The sequence below is a fragment of the Podarcis vaucheri genome, assembly GCF_965113315.1.
Source record: "Podarcis vaucheri genome assembly, chromosome: 6".
NCBI classification, from domain to species: domain Eukaryota; kingdom Metazoa; phylum Chordata; class Lepidosauria; order Squamata; family Lacertidae; genus Podarcis; species Podarcis vaucheri.
In genome coordinates this window covers 85429404-85448732 of record NC_138764.1, presented here as the reverse complement: position 1 = coordinate 85448732, position 19329 = coordinate 85429404, and the positions used below count along the sequence as shown (strand labels likewise).

The following is a 19329-nucleotide window of genomic DNA, read 5'->3' as shown; positions in this document are numbered from 1 at the left end:
GCAAGGAGGTGTTCCTGGAACACCTGCTGAACCAAGAAGGGAGGTTTCAGTGGGCATGTTCTTGGGTACAGAGTGCCTGACTACGGCTTTGCTAGTGAGGCTGAGTAGACATAAGCATGTTTCAACATCACTAACCTTACAAGGTCTTTGCAACAGCTCCCATCCAAATCATAATTGTAAAGGCTGGAGAAAAATTGAAATTCTTCTTTCTTTCTTTCTTTCTTTCTTTCTTTCTTTCTTTCTTTCTTTTTTACAAAGGCACTAGAAGTCAAATTGGTGTTAATTTCTATCAAGGCTAAATACAGACCCATATATTTCAGTATAAATGATATTCAGTCATTCCACAGTGAGACACAGCAAGAGTCCTGTTATCCCAATTTATGCTTTATTTATCAGTGTTTTTAAAAAAAGTCTTTTCAAACTGCTGGGGGAACATCAGCTACGGCTCCTCCAGGATACCAAGGGATGAACATTTCTAGGTTCTATGCACAACAAAACACCTAAAACAGCAACCCTGTGCTGTCACCCAAATGAATCGCAGAACTTTCAAGGAATGATCCAGGACCCTTGGCTTCGGGCAAATCCTCATAACACTTCCAACAGTGTAGAAAGTTGCACAAGTGGCAACATGCCTGGCTAATCTCTCAAGAGGCACCAGGATGGTCCACTCTTTGGTAATGAGCACGCATTCGGATTTCTCCTCTGTTCCACAATTTTTGCCCAAATGTGCCCCTTTGCAGGAACCTGCAAAACAACGAGAGAGAGATCAGTGTGGATGGCTCGTGTGCGTATCCCCCAAATGTTCCCAGCAACATGATTTCAAAGAGTCTTGCAATGACTGTAAGAGCATAAGGGCCCAATGGCACATTTAGTTCAGCACTTGGTTTTCAAAATGCTCAACCAGATGCCCACAAAGAGGACCTCACCGCAACAGGACTCTTCCCACGCATGGTGCCCAGCAAATGGTACCCAAACAGCCTCCATCAATGGAGGTAGAACACAGCCCCCATGACTAGAAGCCACAACCACTGATAGCCTAGTCCTGTGTACATATGTCTAAACCAGTGTTGGCACTGACTGCTATTGTGGACCAAGCTGTGCAACAAGCAAACATCATCATCATCATTTTTAATTTGTATACCGTCTTTCCATCTTACAATACTCAAGGCGGTTTACAAGCTGAAGAAACAAAAAATGTACATCTTATAACAATCTAATGCAATACAAAAATGTGATAATAAAACATAACTTTAAAATAGGCAACCTACATCAAAAAAGTAACATTCAACCATCATTAGAATAGTATTTAATAATTAATAATAACAACAACATATAAAAGTTAAACAGAAATCCACTCAACAGTTACAATAAATAATTTCTAACCTATAATCAGTAAAACAATGGCAAGCCACAGTATATAAAATAATACAATACAAATTGAGAACTAGAGGGTGGGGCAAGGCAGGTGGAAAGAGGCCTTGCCTGATGGAGTCTCTCCCCTCACAGTTCTTTCTCCAGGACCAGCTTCCTTATGAGGAGTCCCAGGGCCAGGCGGTGGGGCAAGGCAGGTGGAAGGGGCCTCTTCAGGACTTACCGTTTCTTTGAGAACTGCTGGTCTATCTCTTCTAGAGTCTGTCCTTTGGTTTCGGGCACAAAAAGGTAAACAAACAGAACAGCCACTGCTCCCACCAGTCCATAGAGAAGGAACATCCATGATAAGCCTATGGCATCTGCAAGCAGTAGTAAAAAACGATTAACATGTGGCAAGACAGAACTTTTGCTTGGACATAATGAAGGGTGGTATATTATCAGAACAGTGGTGTGCACTACCTTATTAATATGCAGTTGGGTCAAGACAAAGCAGAGTGACATAAGCAGGAATTTGGTCCAGTAGGTAAATAATGTTCATCTTTCACAGCATTCAACAGGGATTGCCAGTGCAGTGCCCGTGGGCACAATGGTGTTCCTACAGTGCCCATGAAATCTTGAGCCCTCTTCCCATTCACTGCCCCCTTGGCTGTGAGGCGAAATGGAGGGTAGTTAATTTTAATCTTCCTTGAAAAGTACTTAAGAGTTGAAGCAGGAAGTTCAAAGACTGAAACTTTTTCCCGCTTCCTCTTTCAGCGCTAAGTGCTTCTCAATGCTCAGATTAATTCCACCAGATCCAACTTTTACCTACATATCTTGGAAAAAAGAACTGTATGTGTATGCTGTGCATTTTCTCTCTTACTGTCTCTCTGTGCAGGGAGCAATGGGGGAGACAAGTGACCTGGAGGGGTAGTGCCCACAGCATTTGCTCATAAATCCCATGGCCCTACAAAGCTTGTCAACTCTTGGCATAGATGTTTTGGTCATTCAGAATTACAAGCTGCCTGTAAAGTTAGACTGTCCCTGTCAGATAGGGGTACTGCTGGGCCACTCCCTGCCACCAAGGCCACTTAGGCCTCAAGCAACAATACTGGATCCAAAAGTACCCTCAAGCTATGTAACTGCTCCTTCAGGGGGATTGTAGATGTTAGAATTCCTGCTCCATGATTGCAGTCATGGGATTGTTGTCTTTCACATGACGGTATATGTTTTGACTCCACAGAGTGGGAAGTGACGGAGACAGGATGTTTGTGTTACTGTGTTCCATGAAGTGGGACTATAGTCCTTTGTTTTTCCTCTGATGCTAGAGAGAGAGAGGGAGCCATGTTGCAGTGCTCTGTGTGTGTTTATATGTAAATAAAGTAGATTAGCCAAAATGCTGAGTTGCTGAGGTCTGTTACGCATGATGCGCAAACTCTGAGGATCCCTACGTGTGCCGGTGTCGGTTGGCATCGGCTGCTGTGATGTTCGGGCTGAAGAAAGCTTTTGAAGCTCCCGAATGATTGACCAGGAGGGAGAGAACATGCCAGTCGGGCATGTGTCTCTGCCAGGGTCCTACTTGCGTGTAGGCTGAGCTCCTGACAATAACATAATCCAGAGCAGGCCACATCCCATCCACCTGGTTCAAAATTCAAGATGGATTCTCTCCCTTCACAGCAGACAGACATTTGCTGTTGTTACAGTGGAACCTTGGAACTCGAACATAATCCGTTCTGGAAGACCATTCAACTTCCAAAATGTTCAGGTTCTGAGGTGCAGCTTCCAATTAGCCGACAGCTAGGTTTTTGTCTGAGGAAGGTTAAAAAACTGGAGCACTTACTTCTAGGTTTTCGGCATTTGGGAGCCGAAACGTTTGAGAACGGAGTCATTCTAGTTCAGAGGTTCCACTGTATTATTATAATTTCTTTTATATTTAGCTTCTTTTATATTTAGCTCCTTCCCAGGAGCATATGGTTCCTTCCACCACTGTTCTTCCCAAGGTGAGCTACATGGCGGAGTAAGGATTTGAAGCTGGGTCACCCACTATAAGTTTAACATTCTATCCTGTCTAGTAATGTATTCTGGAGAAAATGAGGGTGGGGCAGGATACAAGCCTAACCACATACTTGTAATCAGCCCTGCTCTGAAGCAAATTGCTGTGGAGAATATCAAACACAAGCAATGGCCATACATACCAATGAGGTCAAGGAATGTGAGACTGATCAGCAGATTGGCAGCCCAGTTGAAGCTGTTGCAGAAGGCAAAGGCTCTCCCTCGAATGTTGCAAGGGTAGATCTCACTGAGAACAAGCCATGTCACTGTGGCAGGAGAAAGGAAAGCAGAGGAACACGGTGAGGACGGAGGGAAACCAAAGAGAAAACGCCAAACCATGGTTTTGTACAAATGTAGCAGAGAACCAACTTGGGAAAAGATTTGGATGTACAGTGGTGCCTCGCAAGACGAAATTAATTCGTTCCGCGAGTTTTTTTTGTCTAGCGAATTTTTCGTCTTGCGAAGCACGGTGTCGGAAAAGTTTTGGAAAAGCTTCAAAAATCACCAAAAACCTCAAAAAAGGCTACCACACCACGTTCTATGAGTTGCTCCTCGAAGTCAAGTCGCAACTGTATTAACAGTGTTAAGAAAAAGGAAACAAACTTGCAAAAAACGCAAGACGTTTTCGTCTTGCGAAGCAAGCCCATAGGGAAATTCGTCTTGCGAAGCAGCTCAAAAACCGCAAAACCCTTTCGTCTAGCGAGTTTTTCGTCTTGCGAGGCATTCGTCTTGCGGGGCACCACTGTAGATGGAAAGTTAGGATTTGCTGGGCTGGGTGACAAAGACACATAGAAGATTCAAACTAACTGGAATGAAGACAATGACTACATTTAAATGTCCCAAGAAACTGTGGTTAAAATTAATTTTGGTCTGAGTTTGGCTTGTTTCATATAAACCAGTTCACATTAACCATGGTTTGTCAAGTTCAGATGACACACTAAACTTGGCTAAGTGAAATCTTAAGTGAAAGCTTCTGATGTCTTCCTCACAGCTGTGCCTATGGAGAAGGGACATCACATATGGCCAAAGCTCACTGTGGTTCATTCTCAACATACTAAGCATTAACAAGAGACATGGTAGTTCCACAGAGTTTGAAAGAGGGACTGTTGCTTTTGGGACATACAGTGCTTTTTTTCAAGGGGTACTCAAGGTTATGCAGTACTGGCACCTCTTTTTTGTTGTTGTTAAAAAGTGTGGCACTTCCTGTAACAACTTCATGGTGAGTACTGGCACCTATTTTTCTAGGGGGGAAAGCACTGAGAAATCCATTTTTTAATGAGACAAAGAAAAGTATGTATATACACCACACAAAAGGAAGTCATAATACTTCCAAACACCTTTCTGACCTTACTAGGTTTCCTGAAGTTTCATATGTTTAAATCAGATTGGTCCACTATTAGGCAAGTTCGTGATCAGTGGGGAAAATAAACAAATCAGTCAATTAAACAATTGTAGAATTGGAGGACAAAGATGAATTCCAATCCAGTCTCTGGGTTGTATCTAGTTTTGCCCCTCATGTCTTATATTGGGGCAGACTACGAAAAAGCATACGGATTGCATAAGCTACATGTAGTAGTAGTAGTAGTAGTAGTAGTAGTAGTAGTAGTAAATCCATTATTTGTACCCTGCCCATCTGACTGGGTTGCCCCAATGTAGTATTTCTAGATCCAAATAATGAAAAACAGCCAATCTCAACTTCCACCTTTCTTGAAACAACTCTTTTATAAACAGTGATAAATGAAGACCATGTCCATTTAGACCCACCTTTTCTAGGGCTGCTGAATGACCAACATGGGTACCAGTTTGTTGTGGTTATGGTGAATGTTCTTGGAGCAACTACACAAATGCATTCAGGTCGCCTTGCGAGTTACAGCAGCCTACCACCACTGAAAACTGCCTAAAGCTTTACATGTGAACATGTGCATTATAATTAACACGCCTGCCAAACTCTTGCATATGTATTTGGAAGGATTATTTCCAGGTGTTTGCCTAACCAGGTATGTAAATAAGATTCTGCCGGAACTGCTACTTCCTGGAACGTCGTAGGTGGAAGGAAATATTTCAGGAACAAGTGGGAGAAGCCCTAGGTACCACAACCATTGTAGGAAACAAATGGCCCCATACATCAAATGTAGAGCCTATACTCTGGATGCAGAAGATTCAGAGTTCAATCCCCAGCTGCTCCAGTTGAAAGATCTGCCCAAGATCTTGTCTACTCCAAGTAAAGCAGAATATGACATCTGCCCAAGATCTTGGAGTAGATAATGCCGGCTAAATGGAACAATGGTCCAAGGGAGTGTCACATGTTCAAAAGGAGCAATGGACATCTCCAATGACCATAGAGAGGGCTGGATGTAAGTTCTACTATTCTCCCTGAGCCACTCCTAGTATTTCTCCCTCAAGACTGCAGCAAGCTGCCATGGGTGACTTTTTTGTTTAAACTCCCTCTTCCCTCTTCCTTGACTGCCCTTCATCTTGGAAGTGAGAATGGGAGGACACCACTAAAACTACACACAGCACGGCATTTGATTACATTAGTTTCCACCTACAACAGTCTTGTCTTTAACCATTTGCCTGATTGCCACTGGTAGCCAGGGATTTCACACAGGTGAGTGCAGCATGGAATTCCCTTTAAGGGAGCGACTGGGATTCATGAAACAGGGACTGAGCACTCTGCTTTGCCAGCCCAATCAACTTCTATACTAGCCAGAGAGGAACTTAAGCCTCTTACTCCACAGCTGACTGAGCTGGCAAAGGAGAGACAAAGCTCTCCACTTCGCCAGCCCAACAGCCAAACAGATTGCAGAGTGCTCTATACCTGCTTCACCTGATCAGCTTCCATGAAGTGCCTCATGAACCAGCTCTAGCCATGTTTGGCAACTTTCAGCTTCACCTATTCGAGTAAATGAAGATGAGGAGTAATGGTTAGAGTCAGCTTAGGTCAGGCTTCCTCAACCTCAGCCCTCCAGATGTTTTGAGACTACAGTTCCCATCATCCCTGACCACTGGTCCTGCCAGCTAGGGATCATGGGAGTTGTAGGCCAAAAACATCTGGAGGGCCGAGGTTGAGGAAGCCTGGCTTAGGTGTTCATTCCCAGCCAAACATTCCCAGCTGGCGAATGTTTTAAAAAGCAGTGGAGGAAGAAGTCCTAGTAAGATTACAGGAAATGGGCAATGGAGTGACCAGGGTAGCAGGGGAGAAGAAAGGAGAAGGAAGGAGGAAATGCTTCTAGCTTGCAATTTTTCTTTTACTAGTTTGCTGTTAACTCATAGGAGTGACCCCTCTTATGAGCAAATATCAGGAGGCAAGTAAAAGGCTCAGGGGGTGCTTAGTAACAAGACACATTTATGAGATCCTTATATTTTATTTTTACCGTACTCATTCAATTTTGGTGCCCACAGCTGCTTGGTCAAGGCAGAAACACATTCACACACAGTCAGGTCCATGCAGACGGGTGGGTTGAATTAGGTAGGAATGTGAAAGCAAAGGGAATTCACTTACTTGGTCCAAATCCAATTGAGAATGCACTCACAAAAGCCATCAAACTTAGCAGTGTGATCCAGTTTAGAAGCAGGTGTTCCTTTGAAGGAGCGTTGCCCAAAGATGAGCTGGTATCTTGTCCCTTTCCTTTATCGGACTGATTGAGAAAATGGGTCTGCCCGGTGTGTGGAGTGTTTGTCATCCTCTCTCCTTTTCTGTTGGTGGCAAGAGTCCTGGTCAAGCCTACAGGCCTCGTGATGGCTGAAGTCGATTTCATTTGCATTTCACTGCCACCTGATGCCAGGAGGGAGTAAGACACAGCTGGATAGGAGGACACTGACGTTCCAGGGAGATGAGCCGAGCTGAATGAAGTGGCATTGGAACCTGGGAGCGTTTCACAGTCTTTGGCCATCTCTAATGAAACAGAGCAGCTGGTCAGGCCGATAGCAGTCACCGAAAAGGCCATCACTACGCAGCCAGCCATCAGCAGCACTCTTCTGCCAGCCTTATCTGCAAAAGCCATTGCAACAACAGTCGCAATGACCTTCATAACCCCCAGGCCGACGGAAGCCAGGACAGCAGAGGAATCACTCTGAAAGCCAACTGAGCGGAAGATGGTGGAAGCATAGCCAAGGATGTTGGGCTGCCCTGTGAACTGCTGAAAGAGCACCAAGCCTAGGCCAACCAGAGTTCGGCTTCTCATGTTATCCTTGGAGCGGAAAAGGTCCACGAAAGAGTAACTCTTCTCCCTAGGGCCTGATGGCAGCATTACGTCTTCATTCTTTTGCTGCTGAATGAGGCTTTTGCTAGTCTCGCTGTAGCAAACGTTTAACTTCACAGAGTTCTTTGGGAGGAACAGGATGCTGAGGAACTGAACGACTGCCGGGCCAATGGCCAAGCCAAACATGTACCGCCAGCCCTCGGCAGTGTCCGCAAAGATGTAATTCAGCGCATAGGAAAGTAAGATGCCCACAGTGATGCCAGCTTCGTAGAGGGAAACAAGCACCCCTCGTTGATGGGCAGCCACCATTTCTGAGACGTATATGCAGCACGCCATAGAGGACAAAGAGATGGCGAAGCCTACGGTCACACGTCCGCACACCAGCCAAACAAGCGACCCGGAGAGTGTAAGGACGAGACTGCCGCACAACAGAACGGCATTGCTGGCCAATATTGCTTTGCGTCTTCCCTGGTGGTCAATGAAGATCCCGCCAACCAGAGAAGCCAAGAGAGCCCCAATGAGCAAGGAACTCACAAGGACTTCCCGTTCGAAACAGCTAAGATGGAACTCCACTTGTAGCTGCAGCAAGGCTCCTGAGATAATTCCAAGTTCATAACCAAAAATCAGCCCACCAAGGAGTGAGACGGTTGAGGATAACAGGAGAACCAGCAGTGCATGTCCTGTAAAGAAAGAAGAGTACTCATGAGGTGTCAGGGTGTTTCTCATCCACCTTTACAGGAAATAGGGATCTCTCTCTGTGTGTGTATAAAACAGAACTTTTAAGATCTGCATGTGCAAACAAATGTGCGGACCTGTTCCTTAAGCAAACAATATACTAAAGCCTAGCAATATATAGCTTCAGTCACTCTCTGCACAAACAGAATTAGTATCTCAAGCACTTTATGAGCGTGTGCCCTGTTCTTTTAGCAAACAAGATGTTATCTTCCTTAATAAATCAACAGAGTGATTGTTTAGTCACAGTTAGTCCATTTGAACTTGTAATCTGTAACTAGTAACATGCTTTGCTGACCCCTGGAAGGATATTTTTTCTGCTTTTAAAATTAGCACAGCACCAATAAAGCCACCACATTAAAAATGGAATATTGGTCCAATTGTTTTTCATAAAGTAAACACAGGATTCCCAGGCATCAATCCACACCAGTCCCATTGTTTCCAATCAAGTCGTAGTAAACTTTAGCTGGATTGGGACCAGCTAAGAAAATGAAACTGAATATTGAACTTCAACACACAGTAATTGTATTACCAATTTAACACAAATCTAATTAGGTTAATTAATCCAGACAGAAGCATCCTTGCTAAAGCAGGTGCAGGAGGCAGGAATCTCTTAATAGGGAAAAATTCAGTACACATCAGAGGTAGCATAGGCAGATTTAGCTGTAAATCAGGAAGTCCAGATTCAAATATTTTCTCTGCCACTGATTGGTCTAAGCTGAGCTCCCGCCTTTCAGCCCATATATGAAATATGGACTTCCTTGCAGGATTATTGTAGGAGTTGCAGAGATTAATTTACACAAAGTGCTATGTGAATGCAATGTCATTATCTAAAGCACTACACAAATGCTAAGCATTAGCATTCCTAAATATTATTAGCACCAACAAGCTTTTAAAATAATGAGACTACGGGTGTCACATATTAGGAACATCTTGTCTGAAAAGCCCCCGCCATACAGTGAACAGCCTTTGCCTCTTTCCTAAAAGCCTGAATTCATAAAATGAGTGACGTGTGGAAGCCACTTTGGGCTTGCTGTCTGTGGATTCTGCCTCCATGTAGCAAACTGTGGGTGTTCAGCATGAACTGGGCGAAAACCCCTAGAACACACAGCGAGACACACAATGGACAGCAGTGGACTCGTAATCTGGGGAACCGGGTTCGTGTCTCCGCTCCTCCACATGCAGCTGCTGGGTGACCTTGGGCCAGTCACACTTCTTTGAAGTCTCTCAGCCCCACTCACCTCACAGAGTGTTTGTTGTGGGGGAGGAAGGGAAAGGAGAATGTTAGCCGCTTTGAGACTCCTTAAGGGGAGTGAAAGGCGGGATATCAAATCCAAACTCTTCTTCTTCTTCTTGAATATTTAACATGTGGAGATGGCTGCCACAGGGAGACATTTTGAAGCCATCTCCGTGTAGCAAATGTTTCTGTCTCACCCAGATGACTCTCCGAGCCATGCAAGTCCCTCTCTTCTTCCCTACCGCAAACTTGTACTTAAAAAAATGCTGGGAACAGCACGAGACTATTTTTGCAAATGCAAAACCTTCTGGGTGACAGTGATGAAAGCCAGACCAGCCAGTCCTATTCCCCTGTAGGGTGTTTCAGTTCTGCTGCCTCACTTTCAGCTGTCAACTGCTTGCCAGCCAGGAGAGTCCTACATACGTCTTTGTGAGTATGCGTTACTGTTACAGCTTTCAGTACACAGAACAGCAAACATCTGTGTCACTTCCTCCTACCTGCTAGGAATTCTTTCAGGTAAACAAAATGGCTGGTGCTTTGTCTAATATATTCTCCATGAAGCTGAAAACAGACCTCTGGGCACTTTGCCATGCTTACCCTCCTGCATCAACTTATCTCATTGCCACACTTCGTTCCAGCACACGACGTCAATTCTATGATGCCATGTCTAATCCTGCCCAAATGCACAGGAGCCTCATTAATGGCTAGTTTCATTAGGGACATTTCAAACCCTTTTCCATGACAAAGACACAAGAGTCCTGCCTACCACAGGCCTCTGTTTGGGGAAGGGCTGTAGCCAGCAGCATGCAGTGATTTATTTATTTTTTTGTATGGGAACAGTCAGGGAGCATTGCTTGCGAGGGCAATGGGGATGGGGGGCTGACATTGCGAGCATGAGCATCGTGCCTCCCTCCCTAAGTGGGGCAAAAGCTTCCAGGTCTTTGGCAAGGAGGTGCCAGGCGTCTGAAATGACAATGGAGCTGAAATATACTCGGAGTCGAGAGTGGATTTCATGCTCTTTATTCAGCTCATAGTGGTGAGGAGGAATGGAAGTTCCCTCAGAATGTCTGCTTTATATACATTATTTACACAAAGGGCCCCATGTGATTGGCTAATTCCGGGATTCATCTGTAGGCCAATCTGGTTGCGGATTCACTTCCACCTGGAGCTGGATTGGGTGGCTCCTGTGGACCAATCAGACTGCTCCATTCTGAATCCTATTGTTCTAGGACCAATCAGACTGCTGCATTCTGAATCCTATTGTTCTAGGACCAATCAGACTGCTGTATTCTGAATCCTATTGTTCTAGGACCAATCAGACTGCTGCCTTTTGGATCCTATTCAACTCAGTACATAACAGGAGCCCTCCTGCCTCTTTCCCAAAGCCAGGCAGGGTTGGGGAAGGTGGCAGGAGGGTTCTTGGTTGGAGCATCACACCTCCCTCCCTAAGCCAGGCAGAAGCTTCCCAAGATTTGGGAAGGAGGTACCAGGTCTTATTACTTTAATACTCTTTTTTAAAGTTTTTATTGAGAATTTCAACATAACAAATTATCAAAACATATCATCTTCTTTTCATTCCCCCCATTTTCTCCTCCCCCCTCCCCCAAAAGGAACCCTTCCCCCCCCCGAGACTTCCCTGTCCCTCTCTCTGATTTTTCAACACATATTATTCTCTGCATATTATCAAATTGTCAAGATCCTTAAATCATCTGTCTATTATGTTAACAATCAATAAATTTCTGTATGTTTATTCAAAACCTTAAAACTTTAATACTCTTAATTTATCAGGAACATTTAGGGGACTAGCCTAGTCCCACTAGTCCACTAGCCACACGTCACTGGCATGCAGAAGGTCCCAGGTAGAGACAGCAAAGAAGGTCCCAGGTCTGATTGGCATGCAGAAGGTCCCAGGTGGAGCTGGCAAAGACTCCCAGAGAGCTGCTGGCAGCACGGTCTTATGACAGCATGCAGAATGCACCCATATACCACACTGTATATAGCAGCAGCAGCTTATGTCAAGGTGGACTACACTGCCAACCGTTACCTGCACCATTAAAAGAGATGATTACTGCACCATCACTGATGACACTACAATGGCTGAAGCACTTTTGGCACATTGCTCCAACCAAGTAATTGCCAGTGGTATGTGGACCGCTGTGCACTTTTGAGACAGCAGGTATGCAGTACCTGGTGCCAGCTCTTTTTTTTTGTTGAGCTACTACTATTGAGCACGATCCAACAGTGTCAGTATGCTGATGTCCTCTAACCCTCTGGAGCAAATGGGGGCGTTCAGGAGGATGCAGAACGAAGGGTGAATCACCAGATATTGCCTCCCTCTCCTATTCCATGGTAGGATTCCATTCTTCAGCAGATGCACACCATCAGATACCACTCTTTGAAAGAAGCTACAATGTCAGGTAGAATCTGCGAAACAAAGCTTCCCTCTCTTTTTGCACAACACTTAAAAGTTACATTGTATACCTATTTGCTGATAAGTTTGTCCCATGGAACCCAGAAGGGCTCTGGTACACTAGATTGCAGGCTTACTCTCTGACGGAATGGGTCTGGGTGTTCTGAAGGAACCAGGGGTGCTCCTAGATCAGGGGTCAGCAAACTTTTTCAGCAGGGGGCCAGTTCACTGTCCCTCAGACCTTGTGGGGGGCCAGGCTATATTTTGAAGAAAGAAAAAAATGGAACGAATTCCTATGCCCCACAAATAACCCAGAGATGCATTTTAAATAAAAGGACACATTCTACTCATGTAAAAACATGCTGATTCCCGGACCACCCGCGGGCCAGGCTTAGAATGCAATTGGGCCGGATCCGCCCCCCGTGCCTTAGTTTGCCTACCCATGTCCTAGATCCATCTTTGTCACTTGAGACACAGGTAGTCTTAGTGGCTAGGACTGCCTTTTACCAGCTTCAGTTGGAAAGACAGCTATGGTCATTCCTGGGCCGAGATAGCTTGGCCACTGTGATCTTGGCATTGGTAATCTCAAACCTGGATTACTGCAACACACTCCACGTTGGGCTTCTCTTGGGTTTAACCTGCAAGCTGCAGCTGTTGTGGGATGCTGCAGCTAGATTGCTGCCTGGAATACCCTGTGGACACCATAGAATATCTCTGCTAAAAAAGCTGCACAGGCTGCCAATATGTTACTGGGGCAGTTCAAGGTTTTAGTGCATTTAGTATTTAAAGACCTAAACAATTTAGGACTAGCCCAGGATATCTAAGGGACTGCCTTATCCTGTACAGTAACTGTACTCAGAAGAGGCATTGCTGAGAATATCATACGCCACATAGCAGGTGCACTAGAAACCGGGCTTTTAGTGTTGCAGTTCCCACCATCTGGAGTTAATCACCAGGTGAAATCAGACAGGTGCCCAGCGTGATGGTGTTTAGGTGTCTATTGAAGACATATTTGTTTAGGAAGGCTTTCCCTGACGTGTAACTCTGTCGTTCATCTGATGAAATTGCTTCATTGGTTCCAGAGTGTTTGTGGATGATTTTATTGTTTCAGAGCTTGTTTGAGTAACTTTACAGTCCGTAGAGCTTGTGTTTCATTCTGTGTTCACCCTTTCAATGGCTTTAGGCTGTGAAGTTGTTGTTTTTTTATCTCTTTAAGAACAATAATACCCTTTGTCTTCAATATGCTGTCCAAAAGAGTGCCAATATTTTGGAAATAATATTGAAAACATTTCTCATGGTGGAACGATATTTACAGTCTTGAATACATTTGACACAGTCTGTTATCTCATGTTATTATTATGTTGTTGTTAAATAAGTAGATTTGCATTTATGAAGCTATTTTTAGTGCCTTACCTCTATTTGTTATTCCCCTCCTGACATAATGCTGCAAAAAATTCTGCCATCTGTACAGCTGCCTATGCTGCTGCAAACATTTCCTGTCTATAGGTAGCCAATTAGAAGCAATATTTATTCAGGGAGAGTAAAAGAGCTTTGCAGAAAACTGGGACGGTTCATTAGTTCCTACCTGCAAACTGTATTAGGCACAGACGGTGCTGCTGCGAATGCCGTGACTGATTCAATTAGATCCTCCTCTAATTCCCATTGCTTTCCTGGCTGCTAATGTTTGGTGAGCTTTGATTAACATGCAGCCTGTTACTCACAAATCAGTCACTGTATTAAGAGGAAAGTGGGAGAAGGAGAGATTGGGGAGATAATTGGCAAAGCTATAATGAAGATCCCCATGAAGTCTGTGGCAGGAGTCCATAACAATGTGAGGATCAAACCAAAGTCCTATCCACCCCTATCCTATGGGGAAGCCCACAAACAGTGGCAGACTTTGGCCTTTAAAATTTCAGTGGTGCCCCGTGTGATGCCAAAATCCGGTGCCCCCTGCCTCTCGCCGTCTGCTGTTCGTCATTGTTGCAGCGCCCCCTGCAACGTCCTCTTGACTCAGCGCCCAGTGCTGGCGCCAGGAGCGAGCCAGCAGCAAATGACATGGAGCAGGTGAGATTAATTATTAGAAAAACAGGATCGGCTCAGGAGTGTCAGGCCAAATGAATGCAGCAACTCTTCTTCAGTAGGTCTTGCCCCTGTGAGGCAGTTGTGGAGACTGAGGGTCTCCTGCTCTCCCAGGTCGTTCCCAAGCAATCTGAGACTGTGTCTGCGTGTCTGCCTTTGCTCCTCCCACTTCACGTCTCTTCTGGTTCTGGGAGATTGGGGGGGGGGGAGAAGCTTGTTGCAGCAGAAGGCTGAGATACTTATGCTTCTTCACCAACCTGACTCCTCTCTGCCTCTTGGTTTCCCTCCTCTCTTGCTTCTGCTTCTGGACTTCCCTTTGCCACAGACTTTTCCTGCTCACTGAACCCTGTTACCTCTTCAGCTTCTGACCCCCCCTCCTCTTCCCAGTCTTCTCCTCTCTGACCACACACTGTTGTCCCACCACCAATCCCCTGGCTATGAGAATTCTTTCCTTGGTGGTTCCCCAGCTGGTTCCATGACAGTGGGCAAACCAGCTGTGCTTCCCTAAACCTGCCTCTGCAGTAGGGTGCTGGCCTTGCTTTCTCTGGACTATAAACAGGCACATGCTTGTTTCAGAAGTTTCTATCTATTTTCACGTTTCAGAGTTGTTCTAAGGTGTTGTTGTTTAGTCGTTTAGTCATGTCCGACTCTTCGTGACCCCATGGACCAGAGCACGCCAGGCACTCCTGTCTTCCACTGCCTCCAGCAGTTTGGTCAAACGCATGCTGGTAGCTTCGAGAACACTATCCAACCATCTTGTCCTCTGTCATCCCCTTCTCCTTGTGCCCTCCATCTTTCCCATGGGACTCTGTTCTAATGTAGTGATGGCCAAACTCGGCCCTCCAGCCTGTTTTGGAACTACAATTCCCATCATCCCTGACCACTGGTCCTGTTAACTAGGGCTGATGGGAGTTGTAGTCCAAAAACAGCTGGAGGGCCGAGTTTGGCCATCACTGTTCTAAGGACTACAGTGGTACCTCGTGTTACAAACGCTTCGGGTTACAAACACTTCAGGTTACAGACTCCGCTAACCTGGAAGTAGTACCTCGGGTTAAGAACTTTACCTCAGGATGAGAACAGAAATCGTGTGGCGGCAGTGGGAGGCCCCATTAGCTAAATGGTTAAGAACAGTTTCAGGTTAAGAACGGACCTCCAGAATGAATTAAGTTCTTAACCAGAGGTACTACTGTATTGAGATTTACAGCCAACCTACCCATAAAGCTTGGAGTGAGTGGCAAGTACAACCCTCTCTCTCTCTGCATGCACACACAGCAGAACAGAATAAAATGTTCAGAATAAAATCTCCACACAATTTCTTGATTTCGCTCTAATCTCCTAAATCTCCTAAAACCAACCCCAATATTGCAATCCTTCTGAAAGGATGTAACCCTATGCACAATCCTATTCCTAAAGTATGGCAGAACAAGCCACACTCCCTTTGTGCTGGGCTTGGGGTGTGTGTGTGGATTGGGCAGAAGTACACCCGTCCAACAGCTCTACTGACCTGTGTTAGCTTTCCACATCACTGCTAGCAAAGAGCTCCTCCTCCTGCTTATGGAATGTGTGAGTGGGTGGATGTGCTGTGTAAGGCAGGATCCTTATTGCTGGCAGACAGCAAAAAGTCTTGAAAGAGCTGTCCTGGCTTTCATTGACCCTGTAACAGCATCGGGGGTCCAGGTAGGTGCAGCAATCTGCATCCCCAGACCTGGCCACCAACAACTCCCTAAGTCCCACTGAATTTTGTGAGCCTTACTTCTGAATAAACATGTTTAGGATTGCCCCGTAAGTTGGGAATGAAGTATGTAACGTGCTTTGAATATTTCCTCTCCCCACTCCCCCTGAAAACAGGTGTGGATGCAGCTGGGGTTTGTTTTGGTTTTTTTCCACTTGAAATAAAGAATGCTACATGCTCCAAGATTAAAGCCTTTTGGGATACCATATATAATGAATTGAAGAAGATATTTAAGTATCATTTCAGCAAAAAAACAGAAGCTTTCCTGTTGGGGTTAATTGAGGAAATCCAAATGAAAGATGTAAATTTGTTCATGTATGCAACAATGCCCGCAAGAATACTCCTGGCCCAGAAATGGAAGCAAAAAGAACTCCCCACACTGGAAGATTGGCAAGTAAAGATGGTCGAATATGTGGAGTTGGCGAAGTTGACGGGGAAGATTCGGAATCGCTGTGTTGATTTGTTCCAAAAGGACTGGGGCAAATTTATACTCTATATGAAAGAAAATTGCAAACAGTTGAATACGTTTGTAGGTTTAAGTTGAAATGTTTGGTAAAGGGAAATTAAGGAGCTGATTTACTTATAAGTAGGTGATTGTTAAAAGATTGATTTAAGGTAAAAAAAGTGAATTTAGGAATGTGGAGAAATTGGCAATGAAATATGGAAGTCTGTTAGAGGGAAGGAAGGAGGTCGATGCTTTATTTAAGCAATGTCTTAAGTTATTTTTTGATACTGAAATGTAACAAAATATGGAAAACTTAACAAAAAATATATTTTAAAAAAATGAAATGCAGAATACTATCCTGAACATGTGCACCCATCTCTCTCCACCTTTCCAGTCTTCCAGAAAGATATTGCATGCTATTTTGAATTTCCCTCCCGCTATAAAATGTAGTCATGGATAGGGGATTCAAACTGATGCACCAACTTGAAATAAAGAATGGCGCCAGCAGTGCATGCACCAAAATTAATTCTGGTTTCAATGTTCCAAGGAGTTGTTGGCATCCGTCTGTCTCAAGAGGCAATGGAGTGCAACTCCAGGAGTCAAACCGCTGTGTTAGCAGCACCAAAGTGACCTCCCCAGAGTAAGTCCCTGGCTGCCCAGATGACAAGACCACCACCACCCCCCCGACCCCCTTGCTGATGTGGTCCAAAGGAAAGCAGAGCAATACCGTTTGACACCAACTTGGCTGCAGGATTTGCCAGAAGGAGTCAGGCAAGGCGCTATCCAACCTTCTTAGGGACTCCATTGCTAAACAAACATGCATACTGAATGCTAAGTACAACAGAGGCCTCACTCTGCTTGGGCAAGTATCAGAGAGTTGTTTAATTCCACAAAGCATGTACCATTAAATTGGCTTTCTCCTGCCTGTTCATATTTACTTGGAAGTAAGGCCATGACCTTCAGCAGGACAACTTTTCAAATAAAATGTTCAGGACTTGCATGCTTACTCAGAAGTAAGTTCTTCTGAATTTAACAGGCACCCACTCCCGAATAAATATACATAGGTCGAACAGCTCTACTTACTCTGAAAAGCCACTACTTTCAGAGCAAAGGACTACAGCCTAAGTAGGAAAACTACGTCTCATTTTTCTCTGAGCTGTGGAATTCTTGGTTACTTTTTAGCCCCTTTCACCCCTAAACCTGAAAGTCGAAGGAGGAGCACCGTTATTATTATTTTTTAATCCTCTGCTAAGAGCATCTTTCTTTAAAGCGTTCTTGCAAACCCACATACGCAATATTGTAAAGAGAGTCTTAATCCACCACAGGGGTGGAGTCGGGAGAAGATAGGACGGAAAATAAGAAGATGCTTAAGGGAGACAGCTAACTGCTAGGCCTGTTATGTATCTATATTAAATTAAGCAGTCGAGTGGGAAAAGTTTGCTGTGCCTTCCCCCTCCTTCATCCACGAAGCAAGCCAGGAAAAAAACAAAACAGCCTCCTTTGCCCTCCACTCTGTGTCCCCTAGCAGGGAGGATCTTGCACTTACCCATGGCGATGGGAGAGAGAGTTCAGCTCGAAAGTTTGCTTCCCGGCCTGACCAAGCAGGCGAAAAAGAAATCCCGGAGCCAAGCCCGGAGACGCGCAGCAGTTTAGCGCTCCGCTGCCGTCGGTCGCAGCTTGGAAAGGAGGCGCATTCCGCGTTCCGGCGCCAGAGGCTCCTCCGCCGGCGAGGCGGCTCCGTCGCGCTTGCAAGGAGTCGCCGGATCAGGAGCTCGCGGCTCGGACGCCCGGGCAGCGACGGAAATGCCGCCCGCCGAAATACCGCAGCTCCGGGAAGAGGGGAACGTGCAGGATCGGACCATCGGGGCTGAAGAAGCTGAAGTCCCCCTACGGGGTCTCCGGGACTCCGAAGTTTTTTTCCTTCTTCTTCTCCCTAGTGGACGGGGCCGAACAGCGCCACGTTGCTCCAGCCCTGCCCACTGCAGCCGGGAGGGGGAACCTCTCGAGCAAACGGGGGTTTCTCCTGCAAGTGGCGAGGGCTGGCGAGCAGCTCGTCGGGGAAGGAAGAGCCCTCTCTGCCCTGTTGCTCCAGGGTCCGCCTGCAAAGGGAAACTGCGAAGCTCGGCTTCTCCTTTTGCGAGCTTCGTCCTCTCCCACTCTCAGGGCTCTTTCACGCCTAAGGAGTTTTGCATACACGTGTGAATGCGGCAAACGCGTGTCGGGTTTTTCAGAGAAAGCCGATCCTTGCAGGAGTGGGAAATGCCACTGGGGCTTATGATGTTGCCTTACAGCACTAGGGGAACCAGGTGGGGGAACCAGCTAGGGAAGAAAGGTCAGGGCCTAGGAAGTGGTGGTGAGACAAGAAGGTGTCGGAAACTGAAGAGGTAACAGGGCTTAGTGGGGGGGGGGGAGTCTGGCTGGTGAAGAGTCATTGATGTCTCCCCTTCCTACTGCAACAAGCTTCCCTCCCCCTGGCACTCCCATAACCAGAAGAGGCATGCAAAGGGCAGAGCAGAGGTTGACTTCATGCAGGCAGAGTCTCAGGTTGCTTGGAAAAAGCCCTGGAAAGGAGGGGACTTAAGACAGCTGTGGGGAGTTGGGGACTTTTCAGTCTCTGCAACTGATCCATGGGGAAAGACCTACAATGGTACCTCGGGTTAAGTACTTAATTCGTTCCAGAGGTCCATTCTCAACCTGAAACTGTTCTTAACCTGAAGCACCACTTTAGCTAATGGGGCCTCCTGCTGCTGCCGCGCCGCCAGAGCACAATTTCTGTTCTCATCCTGAAGCAAAGTTCTTAACCCGAGGTACTATTTCTGGGTTAGCGGAGTCTGTAACCTGAAGCGTATGTAACCTGAAGTGTATGTAACCTGAGGTACCACTGTACTGAAGAAGAATTGCTGTGCTCATTAGGGCTGACATCCCACCAAGACTGTGCAGATTGTGTTCTTGCTAATAAAGAGTTAGCTACAACTTGAATGGTGTGATTTATTGCCAGCTCACTCCTGGCAACTGGCCTGTTATGATTGGTGCTGTCTACTCTCTACACTGGCCAGCAGCAGTTTTCCAGGACTTCCTGGATTGAACCCGAGA

The 19329-nt window shown here is 45.7% G+C and overlaps 1 protein-coding gene across 1 annotated transcript; it reads right to left on the bottom strand.

The window, feature by feature from the left end:
- Window positions 1–368: 368 nt before the first annotated feature.
- SLC2A10 (solute carrier family 2 member 10) lies at window positions 369–18239 on the bottom strand. The gene is made up of 5 exons (XM_082226103.1): window positions 17783–18239; window positions 6902–8281; window positions 3543–3665; window positions 1595–1730; window positions 369–744 (listed from the first exon to the last, which is right to left on the bottom strand). The coding sequence occupies exons 1-5, from the start codon at window positions 17784–17786 to the stop codon at window positions 645–647; spliced, it is 1743 nt and encodes a 580-aa protein (XP_082082229.1). The 5' UTR covers window positions 17787–18239; the 3' UTR covers window positions 369–644.
- Between the last annotated feature and the right edge of the window lie 1090 nt (window positions 18240–19329).

Excerpts from the sequence above, each read along its gene's own strand:
- SLC2A10 (XM_082226103.1), bottom strand. Across the intron at positions 3,666-6,901 it reads CTCAATTGGATTTGGACCAA|TGACATGGCTTGTTCTCAGT; the intron begins GTAAGTGAATTC and ends CTCCTGCCACAG. Across the intron at positions 745-1,594 it reads CAGCAGTTCTCAAAGAAACG|GTTCCTGCAAAGGGGCACAT; the intron begins GTAAGTCCTGAA and ends GTTGTTTTGCAG.